General features: G+C 35.6%; 1 protein-coding gene across 1 annotated transcript in view; it reads right to left on the bottom strand.

The window, feature by feature from the left end:
• GOLGA5 (golgin A5) overlaps window positions 1–12,567 on the bottom strand; it is a 36,539-nt gene that overhangs the window by 10,460 nt on the left and 13,512 nt on the right. Inside the window, exons 6-8 of the mRNA XM_081291077.1 lie at window positions 10,214–10,417; window positions 6,008–6,178; window positions 3,613–3,741 (exon numbers count right to left, since the gene is read on the bottom strand). Coding sequence (XP_081147203.1) covers window positions 3,613–3,741; window positions 6,008–6,178; window positions 10,214–10,417 — 504 coding nt within the window. The remainder of the gene's footprint in view (window positions 1–3,612; window positions 3,742–6,007; window positions 6,179–10,213; window positions 10,418–12,567) is intronic.

Below are 12,567 nucleotides of genomic sequence, written 5' to 3'. Positions count from 1 at the left end.
AGAACCTAAAGTGGGCACCTTTAGTGGGCACCTCAATACCATGCTGATTATATACTGAATGAAAACCAGAGACTTGGATGGCTCAGATGAATAGCTAATATTTCAACTTGACATAAATACAGGCCCCAATATATCTGTTAACAGGATAAATCATCAAAAAACAGAAAATACTTTTATCTTGCAACAATGTATGCAGGCATGTAGTAATACAAATAATGATAACAAACTGGAGAAAATATTCACTACATATATGACAAAAAAAAAATTAAAGACCCATGTAAACTAAAAGGAAGTTGATAAATGAAAACACTTTTTACAATTCATATCTTAGAAAAAAAGGCTAATCTCCCCAATATACACAAAAATTTCATGATTGCTTAGAAAGATCAATATACAACAACAAAATAATTGTTTAAAAAATAAATAGTATTCTCTTCTCCAGCAATATCATTTCTAGTACCAAACACAGGGAAAATGATTCATTCTCCCTAATAATCAAAGAAATGTAAATTGAGCAATAAGTTAATTAAACAAATGTTTAATAATTAAACAAATGTTTAATTATATCTAACGTTATCTAATGTTATATCTAATATACACAAGAATACAGGAGAAATTTTTATCATTATTAACAAATTGACACAAACCCCTTCTGAAAAGCAGAAATATATTATATGCCTTAGAAGATTTATAGCTTTTGATCTAGTAATTCCCTTCTCAGATATCTAATTTAAAGAAGCAAAGATTTAAAGTTAAAGATATTCATACCAAGACAATCATACAAAAAATTTTAGAAAAATAACAAAAAGAGTTCATTGTTTAAGTAAATAAATGATAGTCCATCCCTATTGTGGAATATTATATAGACATTAATATTATGCTTTTGAAAAATATGTAATAGTCAGTAATTATAGAAAATTAAAAATGAAGATGGATTTTGAGTTTTTAAATTTTGTATATAAGCACAAAAAAATGGAAAAACTTAACCAAATTTTGCTATCACACTAAAGTGGCAGGGGATATATTTCTGGGAAGTAGGAGGGAAAAAAATCACCTTATTAAAGAAAATTTAAAAAACCATACACAATCAACAGGCCATGACCTCTTATTCTTAATTCTTATTCTATCAGACTATGTAAAAATCAGCCTTAGAGGTTTAATTCACCAATTTTAAGTATAAAATTAGATGCACTTTGACAATTGTGTATCTATTATCACATCCACAATGTACAATATTCCCATCACTTCAAAAAGTAACTCTTTTTCAATCCCCTTCCTGTCCCTTGGCGGCTGACAACTACTGGCCTATTTTCTATCACCACAGTTTTGTCTTTTCTAGAATGGAAACATACAGTATATTATGTTTTGCATCTTGCTTCTTTCACTTAGCATAATGTTTCTGAGTATAGCTTATATCAATAGTTCATTCCTTTTAACTGCCGAGTACTATTTCATTGCATGGATATACCATAATTTATCATTCATTCTGATGGATAATTAGGTTCTTTCTAGTTTTCGGCTTTTCTGAATAAAGCTTCTATGAACACTCAAGCACAAGTCTTTATGTGATCATGTTTTAATTTTTCTGTGGTAAATAGATAACATAAAGAATAAAATTTCTGGATCTTAAGTATGTGTAACTTAAAGGAAAAAACCCTACCACACTGTCTTCTGCAATAAGAGATCCAGATTCCCACACCTTTGTCAAAACTTTGTATTTTCATTCTTAATGAGCAGCTGTTCTAGTGAGTGTGTATTGGTATCACTGTGGTTTCAATTCACGTTTCCCTAATGATTAATCATGTAGAGCAGCTTTTCATGTGCTTGGATGTATTAGGTAATATTTTCCACCTGTTTTGCTCAGCACTGAGAGTGAGATGGGAAAAAAAAAGAACCTCTGGATTCACTTACACCTGCACTGATGCATTATTTGTACAATGGACACAGGTTGGAATCTAAGAGCAAAGTATATGCCAATCCAAAAATATGCCCAAATCACTAACGTACAACGTAGGAGGGGGAAGAAAGAATAATTAGAGTTGTTAAGAACTTTCAAAAGCACTATACTTGTATACAGCAGTGATAAAGCAGCAGGAAGAGAGCTGTAGGAAGAAGCCATGGCAATAAGACTCAAATTGCAGGAGACTACTTCATACTCTCAGCTGGACCTGCTCCTTTCAGATTGAAAAACTCGAGATAAAAAAAGAGACAGATCGATGGGGGAATTAGAGCAGGAGAATCACAACTGACAAAGTGTGCTTTTTTACCCCTCAAAGCACAAAAATTCAAGGCTGAAATTGATTACTAAATAAACAGTCAACAGCTAAATTTAGTTCATTTTCCTACTTGACTCCCTCATTTTAAACAGGGACCTGGGGAGAGGGGTAGTAAAACCACTTGCACTAACAGGAAGAAAATGATCCCAGGAACCACTGAGCATATCACGTTATTGTCTTAATATATAACAGCTCCTTGAATGAAGTGCAATTTCTGAAAGGACAGCTAATCTTATGATTAAATGATCTAAAATAGCCTATGACACACCCTGAAGGTTGCTGCTGGGTGACTTATTCTCTTACTACTCAGGAAACAGATTTTAAGTGCTACTTTCATAATAAATTATCATGAAAAAAAAATAAGAATCCACAGAATCAGAATCTAAGAGCAAAGCATGAAAAAGTAAAAACAAATTTAAATACAAAGCAGAAATGTCATATAGGATACACTGAGAATTATAAGAATATTTTTCTATAAAATGAAGAGAACCATAATGATTTTATTTCTATCAAGTGTCTATAACAATGTAGCTACTTAGTGCATTAGAAATATTAACATTAAATATAGAATCTCATTCTGAAAATATAGCTATAAATGTGGTTTTTAAAAATATTTTTTTAGTTGTACATGGACATAGCTTTATTTTTATGTGGCTCTGAGGATCGAACCCTTTGCCTCACATGTACTAGGTAAGTGTCCTTCCACTGAGCCACATCCTCCACCCTATAAATGTGTTTAATATTAACTATCTTAATATAAAAACTTTTATATAAATACATGTACAATAATTTAGCTTGGAGAACAAATTACTAAGTGAAAAATGAAACACAATCTTAAACATGATTTGTAAGAATGGTCTGTATAAGGATGTTTTCTCAAACAGATGAATAGTTCCCACAGCACTAACATTGTATTTCTATTAAATAATATTTACCATAGTTCCTAGGAAGTACCAAAATAGTCAACTATGAAAATCAACAAACTAATATCAGTTTTCTATTGATATATACCCTAACAAGGAGATACAACAAAATAGAGACAAAGGGTAGTAGAAAGGGATTTCTGGGCTCTGAGGTAGGAATCCCAGGTTCTATTCTACTCTCTAATTAGTTTTACAATCTTAGGCAAGTCATATTTACCATTTTGTGCTTCTACTTTTCATCCGATAAAACAAAAAACAAGGAAGGTGGTATGTAAGATATAGGGAAAGCTATAAGATCCCATCTACCATTCACGTTTCCAAAGCCCACACTCTAGCTTTCCTGAAGGGAGTCTTCTCATCTGACCACTAGAGGACAGAGGCTTCCTCAATAATTGTCCATCTCAGAATCTTACCTGCTTCAGTCGCTCCAATTCTGTTTCTAGCTCCTGTTTAGATGTTTTCTGCCCAGCTATCTGGTCTTGCAAATCTTGTAACTGTTCTCTTGCTGATTCTGCTTCACTAACCTGCTGAGCTTCCATGTCCTAAAAAGAAGAACCTTACATGTAGAAAGCAATAATTAACCATTCAGTTCAACATGTATGGAGCAACCATCACGAGTCATGAACTGGGCTCAGTGGGCACTGGAGGGATAAAGATGAGTGAGACGTGGCTTCAGCCCACAAGAAGCACCCCCGACACCTTCCCTGTGCAACACAGCTAACAGTCAGCAGAATGAACAGGATGCTGCCGCTGCAACAGCATGTAAACCATGGGGTCTCCTAAGAGTGGATGGGCAGTGGCTTGCAGAGAGAGGTAAGTCTCTACTATAACGCTGAAACAATCTCAAAAGGAACAGAAGTGTAAGACCAAGAAGGACTTCACTGCATTCGTTCTCATTACTGCAGGATACAATTTGTGGGTGTCTGTGTGTATGCACTGGGAATTAAAATAAGCAACAAAACTTTTACATCACCTGAAGTTGGCATATTATTTTCTTCTTTTAGCTTTATTACTATTATCTGATTTCACATTTTTCCTTCTTACTTTGATTTCTTCAAACTTAAAACCACTCTCTGGATTTCCTGCTAAATCTACTAATGCAAAGCACATAGCTCTAGGTTTCTATATTTTTCCCACATAGGTTAAGCCAAACTCCATTCATAGGGTTCTACAGGAGATTGAAAGCATCTTAATTTTCTTTTACCTTTTGGTACATTCTCTTTTAAACTCATCTGTTATCTCCACACACTCTTGAACTTCAGATATTATTTCAAAATCCCAAGACCAACCTTCCAGGTAATCAAAGTGCAATCCTTTAAGCTCATACAACTTTGTGAATGTAGAAGAAAAACATTAATTCTGATTATTTTTTTTTTCCCTGAACTTTTGGGGCTATCAGAAAGTAGTTCAATCTTTGTCAGGCAATTCTTGAGGCAGGCAGAATGTCCAGTGGTTAAGAATACACATTCTGGAGTTAGACTAGGTTCTAATCATGGTTCTGCCACTTTACTGTCTGGTGGCAAGTTACTTTCCTTCTGGTACCTAAATTTCCTTGAGAATAAAATGAAAATAACATAATTAGCCTCACAGGATTATGGTAAGGAATAAATATATGGACATATGTCAAGTGTTTGGTGAAACATCTGTAAGTGACAGCTGTTATAATTACTTACACCTCATCCATTTTACTAGGCATAATACTTTTTATTGTAGATTTCATAAACAACTTTAGAAGGTGTAGGAAACTGGGTCAATGACATTTATGATTGGTAAGAGTTATTTTTTTACCATTTCAAAAGATATGAAATAGTTGTTATAAATAAAATTTATTATCTACCCAATTTCTAAGTTCATAGGATTGAATTCTTTAGAATTTAGAATTATTTACACATTAAGAAAAAAAATCCTATTTTAAGGAATGTAAAAAAATCCAGAAACACAACAGTTGTTGTTTATTAAGGGTCTGTTACAAGTCAAAAACAATGCTAGGCCCTTTATGCATTATCCTTACTTTCAAGAGAACTTTTGTTTAGCTTCATTTACACATGAGGAAACTGAGGGTCAGTGAGGTGAAGCACCTTATGCAAGTTAACATCTATTACACACCAGAAAGCCTCTGCTCTAGACAGAGGTCCTGCTGACACAACCTCCACACTTCCTTTGGAGTTCACAAGTTTTGCAAGTCAATAACTTGCATAATGAATGCAAAGATAAATATTCTTGCAAGATTTTTTTTTAAGGAAAAGAAAGATCACTACCCTGTACTTCATCTTCTATTCTCAGATGCTTGCTCCTATGATATTTATGTTAAAGATCCCATGTTTAAGTGAAAGAGATGGCCAAATTTTATATTTAAATTAAATATAGTAACTATGAACTGTAAGATTACACATAACACCATAATTAAAAGAGCATCCCTGAGCCCATGCTAATATTAGAAAACATCCCAGGTTTACTAACAAGCTCAAAATCTGTTTTTAACAATTATAATGTAAGATTTGTAAACTTAAGGCTTCTGTCTTATTCTCTGTTATAACTCCAAGTCTAGCTACATTGGCAGTAATTGCTAAGCATTTATTGAATGAATGAATCTAGTTACTTGTTTGTTATTCCCTTAAAGTTATAGTCATTTAGTGGACAAGAGCACTAATGCTTTAGATTCACTTCTATGTGGTAAGTAATATTCCCAAAGAAGTTTCACATACTTTTTCAATAATGCCCTCTCCTCCAAAATACAGAATCCACCATCTCTCAAACTGATAATATCTGAGGCAAATGGTTGTCTGGGAGGCTGACAGTCCATCTTACCTGTAGCTCAGACCTGAGCTGATGTATCTGGCACATCAACTTCTGTATTTCCTCCCTCTGCATCTCCTTTTCATGCCGAAGTTCTTCTAGCTCCATGCTATTAGCAGTACTGCTATCTAGACCTTCAAAACCAGAGCCTTCCTTTAAGCTGTTAATCAATTTTTCTTTAGACTGTTAAAAAGAAAGAAAGAAAGAAATATGTTTAACAAGGCAGACATTAGAGTGCATACAGGTTTTTATTTACCTATTTATATTTTGGTGGTATAGGAGATAGAACCCAGGGCCTCATGATTGCTAAGCACACACTCTACCATTGAATTATATTACCTGTGTTTATTATGTTCTATACTTACATACTGAGTATCATCCCACCACACAGAAACTAACCAGCTATGGAAACATTCTAACATTATATCCATCAAAGAAAGTCCACAAATCATTAAATCTGTGAGAATAAAAATGCAATAGAGCCTTGTAATGTCCTTGGATTTTAGTTCCCGAAATCATGTTATAGTTGAAAACTTCTCATCCACAAGATTTTTCTTGCTGGGCATGAGGGTGCATGCCTATAATCCCAGCTACTCAGAAGGTTAAGGGAGGAGGATACTAAGTTTGAGGCCAGTATCGGCAACTTAGACCCTGTTTCAAAATAAAAAATAAAAAGGGCCATGGATATGACTAAGTGGTAGAACATCCCTGGGTTCAATCCCCAGGACCACAAACAAAACCCCAGTTTTTCTTACTTTTTTCTCATTTTTTCCCCCATCACATTCCATTCAACAAATATTTATGGAACACTTAACACAACTTTAGTACTGTGCCAAGTGTCCTGTGTATTGAATATAACGTTTCTTGCCCCAGATAGTACCCTCTTGCCTCATCAAGCAGAAGGCAAAAAACTCAATGCAAGAGAGATATGCCCAGATCACCTGAAAGAGCTTTTATCCCATATGGCTGGGATTTTTGAAAGTGCAGCAAAAACCCAGGTTGAAGCATAAGAATGCAAAAGCACAGAGGATCTATGAGAAAGTATTGTGCTGCTCAGACAGTACATTAGGACCAACTTCTAAGAGCTCCAGATGCCAGGCTAAACTCTTTTAATTTATTTGGTAAGCTAAAAAAAATTAGCAAAGGTTGACTAGGGAGTGATATGACCAGAGATGTATCTCATGAGGGTTAGTCTGATAGTTCTGTGAAGCAGGTGTTCACAAAATTCGGTCCATGGGTCAAATCTGGCCTGTGGCCTGTTTGTTTTATAGTTCATATGCTAAAAATGTTTGACTTTTTAAAAACATTTAAAGGATTATAAAAAATAAAAAAAAGAATTTGTGATGGAAACCATATAGTCCACCAAAGTCTACAGTATTTACTATTTGGTCCTTTGCAGAGAAAGTCTGTGGACCACTGGCATGAAGTATGAGTTGGAAGAAGAGTTCTGCCATATGAAGATCAGTTAATAAAGTGCCAATTCTAGATCAGTAATAACAATGACTAACAGCTTTGATCTTAAATATGCTATAAAGTCACTCTCCTCTATCAAAGAGAATTTTCCCTTCTGTAAGTGGCAGAATTACAGGTGATTTCTATTGCCTTCCTTGAACTTTGTGTTTTTCAAATTTTCAGTAATGAACATGACCATTTATATGATTTTAAGTTATTTAAACAAGCAAACCTTTTGTCCTCACATCCCCATCTAGCTATGGTCCTTTCCTTATGTTCATAGTCAAACTACCCCTATCTTCATTTCTTCACCTTTCACTGAACCCTGGAAATCTCCTTTGTGAGATCCCCAGGGATCTCCCAGTGCCAAATCCAAGAACTCTGTTCTGTCATCACACCAGAGACAGCTGAGTGCCTCTGGTCACCCCCACTGGGAACTCTCTCTTTGCTTGTCTTCCTTGGATGGCAGGTGTCACTCTCTTTCCGTTCTTTCTAATCTCTGACCATTTCCCTTCCCAGTGTCTGTCTTTTTTGTGGGCTTTTTCCCTCTATTTTGTAAATGCTGATGTTTAAGTCTGTTCTTTGCCATTGGTCTATGAATCTCCCCTCTCAGGACACATACTGTTCTTTAAATTTAAAAAATAATAATAATTGCTGATGGACACAATAACTTTATTTTTCTGTGGTGCTGAGGATTGAGCCCAGTACCTCATGCTTACTAGGCAAGCACTCACCATAATTTGTCTAATCTCCTTCAACTCTAACTTGCTGCCATTCCCATTTTTCTCTGTTACAGTACAGGGGACAACATTCACACATGCAAACCAGAAATCTGCAGCCATTCTTCCTCTAATTAAATTCCCAAGTCTCATGTTTTCTACCGTCTATGGATCAGTTGTCCTGTTTGCTATCCCTGCCTCAGCCCTACATAGTGTTCTTGATTAATTTTACCAATGCTCACAACTTACAGGTTATATTCCCATGGCTAAAATTCTCACATCTCTCTCCTAGGCTTCATGTTTGTGTTTCTAATTCCTTCTTGATACTTGTAGCCCAATGTCACATCAATTTTGCAAATTCACCATAACTTGTCTAATCTCCTTCAACTCTAACTTGCTGCCATTCCCGTTTTTCTCTGTTACAGTACAGTGTTTTTCTCTGTTACATTCACACATGCAAACCAGAATCTGCAGCCATTCTTCCTCTAATTAAATTCCCAAGTCTCATGTTTTCTACCGTCTATGGATCAGTTGTCCTGTTTGCTATCCCTGCTGCCACAAACTTTAGATCAGGTCCTCATTCTTTCTTATAATCACCTCTTCATCATCTACCTGCTTCTGATCTAACCAACCCACCCTTTGTTCCCTCAGTGTATTCAGTAATTTCTTGTGAACCAGGCACTGTGCTGGGATATATAATGGTGAACAGATGGAGGTCCACCTCTCACCTAACCTCTTCACTGCTGCCACTCAAATCCGACCACACTACTCAAATTCTTTAACATCCCTCCCCCTGTTCCCTACAGGAAAAAAAGATCTAGTCTTTGTTCTTCCACTAAATAACCATGTGCTCTATCTTTGGGTCTTATCTCCCATCTTTTAATCTCGAATACTTTATGCTCCAATAACAGGGAACTAGCTCCCCTAGTATGCCATGTTCTCTCAGGTCCCCTGGCTCTGGCACAGGCAGTTCTGTCTGAAATCTCCTCCTCAGCTTGAGTCTTCCTACTCATCCTTCATGTTTTTCTTTACACAGTATCTCCTTGATGCAATGAGCCCTGACATCCCCAGGTACACTATAAGGGTCTCTTCTCTCCAGTGCCCATTGAATTGCATCAGTAACTTTATTCTATCCCTTAGTCTAGACTTTGGTTTCTTCCCACTGAGCTTTGTTTCCTCAGCATCCATCAGGTATCTAGTGAATGGTCACTCGTAAGTCCCTTCTCAATGAATGTGGAGGAGAATATGATCTTTCATGGAGGTAGAATCAAAAAGTCATTCTGAAGATGACGCTGAAGGAAAAGGGTAGAGAGATAATTCTGATACACCTGACCCTGAAAGGAAGGAGGATGACAGGTAAATAGTTCAAAGTAGTAAAAAAGTTAAAAAGATTATTGTTTTCTTAAACAAATACCCAAGATCTAGCTTTTGTTCTTCCACTAAGTAACCATGTGCTCTTTCTTCAGCTAAGCAGAAGCAGCAGCAGAGGGAGACAAGTAGGAAGAAGAGAGACAGACTCATGGAGGAAGGGCTTGGATGAAGTAGGAGGAGATGGAATCAACGTATGGGGAGGAAAGTCTTAGGAAAACACATATGAGAGGCAAAGGAAAACGAAATTGAATATATATTAGGTAACTATGGTCTTTTTTGGCAAAACAGAAGGTAAAGTCACTTCAGAGCTAAGGGAGGGGCAAAAAGGCTGGGTGAGGTGATTCTGAGAGCTGGATGAGACCGAGATCAGTTGCTTTGAAAAAATTCAATAAGGAATCAGTGAGGAAGAATAAAGTGACCACTCAACAAGACATTAATACCATCACAGCGATCGAGGTAATAAGTTGAAGATCTGAACTAAGTAGTGGCAGAATAACTATTTTTTAAAAAGCAGTAGAACCAAGAGACATTTTATCTTTTTTATAAAAAGAAATTTCTAAGTCAAACAAGACAATTCAGCCAAACATGAACAAACACTCATAGTTGCTATGAAATGTCAGTGTCTCTCAGGTAACTGGCACATCTTAACATTCAAAAGTGCACATTTCAAGCTTACTTGGAGTATTCTAGTAGCTTTCTGCTTGTAATCGATTAATTCTTGCTTGGAAGACTCCAAATTTGACTTGCACAGCTTGACTTGCTGCTGTAGTTCATCAACTCTCTTCTTCTCGTCAGAGTACTTTCTTTCTGCCAGAGTAACTGCTTCTGCCAAATTCTGACGTTCCACCTCCATTTTATTAAGTCGTGCCGCAAACTCACTCTGTGATAAATTTTTACATCATGCTTATCACATTATTTCATTTTGAAGTATATTTTACAACTATTTGTTCTGAAATCTTATGAGATTAGCTCACCTCACCAACATAATAAAGGGGGAATTTGCTGAAGAACAGAAAACCTAGTTATGTGGCTCCCAAACACGGCAATGCATCCAAATCAAATGGGAGTTTAAGTACTGACAAAGGCGACTGCAGGCCTTTGTCAGGCTTCACAAACAGCAGTTTCCAAGACTGTGCTTGGGAATCTATTTTTAAAGAAATTTTCCAGGTGAATCTGGTTGCTTAAATATGAGGCCTAGTCTGATGGCTGATCATGGCTAACAGGTCTATAGAAAACTAGAGAGCCTATTAGAAAATAAATGGAAGAATGACATAAACAGCTAGATCTTTTCTAATATCATGGCTATGCCCCCTGGTAATATTTTTTAGTTTAAGAAATTTTTTAAAATATTTTTGTTGTTAATGGACCTTTATTTTATTTATTTGTATGTGGTGCTGAGAATCAAACCTAGTGCCTCACACATGCTAGGCAAGCACACTACCACTGAGCCCCAGTTTAAGAAATTTTTAAAACATGCTTTAAAAACACACTGCCTGTCATTTATTAGGCTACATAGAAACAAACCCCCCAGAGTTAAGGAGATACAATACACACATAATAAAGTCCCTCCCCGCTTTTTTAAATATTTATTTTTAGTTGTATTTGACACAATACCTTTATTTATTTATCTATTTATTTATATAAATTTGGTAATGAGGATCGAACCCAGGGTTTCGCACTTGCTAGGCAAGTGCTCTACCACGGAGCTACAGCCTGGGCCCTAAAGTTCCCCTTTTTAAGATTTATAATTCACTGGTTCAGTGTTTTCATTGAGGTGTGCAACCATTACTACTTTTTAAGTCCAGAACATTTTCATCAACCCCAAAAGACATCCCATACCCATCCTCCTTCCCCACAGCCCCTGGCAACTATTAATCTACTTGATTTCTCTATGGATTTACCTAAACATTTTACATAAATGGAATCACACACCTAAGGCCTTTTGTGTCTGTCTTAATTTTTAATATTTTCAAGGTTCACCCAAGTACTGACACATTATAGCATATATCAATGCTTCATTATTTTTTATGACCATGTTATGAGTTTCCGGTAAGACTATCTTACAGTTTGTATCCCATGAGGCAACTGATAAATATTTGTATTACTTCCAGCTCTGGGCTATTATAAACAATACTGCTATAAACATTCACATGCAAGTTTTTATGTGGACATATATTTTCAATTCCCTTGAGTATATACCTAGGAGTAGAACTGCTAGGTCATGTGATAACCTGTGTCTTTCATTTTTGAGAAGCTATTTGTTATTAGAAAATTTCCTAATGTACTTAGGTACTTAGGTATATGAATCTACTTGTTCATCTGTAAATTTTATAAAATCTAAGTACAGGTTCCTGAAAAAAATTTAGTGAATAAATTGAAATATAACATGTTTTAAGGAATCAGTATACAAAATATAATATAAAATATCTCATTAATAATTTTTAATATTGACTACATGTTGAGATGACAATACATGTTGAATAGCCCTTATCCAAAGCGCCTGAGACCAGAGTGCTTCAAATTTTGGTTATTTTTCAAATTTTGGAATATCTGCACTTATACATAATGAACTACCCTGGGGGTGGGACCCAAATCTAAACATGAAATTCATTTATGTTTCACCTTAAACACACAGCCTGAAGATAATTTTATATAAATTACCTGAAGGTAACTTTATATAATATTTTAAATAATTTTGCGCATAAAACAGTTTTACCGTGTGCATTTTCTACTGTGATATCATGGTGCTCAAAAAGTTTCAGATTTTGGAGAATTTCAGATTTGGGGCTTTCAGATTAGGGTTGCTCAAATTGTGGATATACTATGTTAAGTAAAATATTATTAAAATTAAAAACAAAAACAACAAAACATACTACCTGATATTTAATTTCAGGGCTGGTCTATTTTCACCTGTTAAAAAGAAGGTTCAGACCAGTGGTTCAAAACCCAGCTGCCTAATAGATATACCTGTGAATCTTGTAAAAACAAACTTCCTAGGCTCTGCCTCACACAGCTAAATCAGGCTCTACA

The sequence above is a fragment of the Spermophilus citellus genome (assembly GCF_964194105.1).
Source record: "Spermophilus citellus genome assembly, chromosome: 4".
Lineage (NCBI taxonomy): Eukaryota > Metazoa > Chordata > Mammalia > Rodentia > Sciuridae > Spermophilus > Spermophilus citellus.
This window is presented reverse-complemented; position numbering and strand designations above follow the sequence as displayed.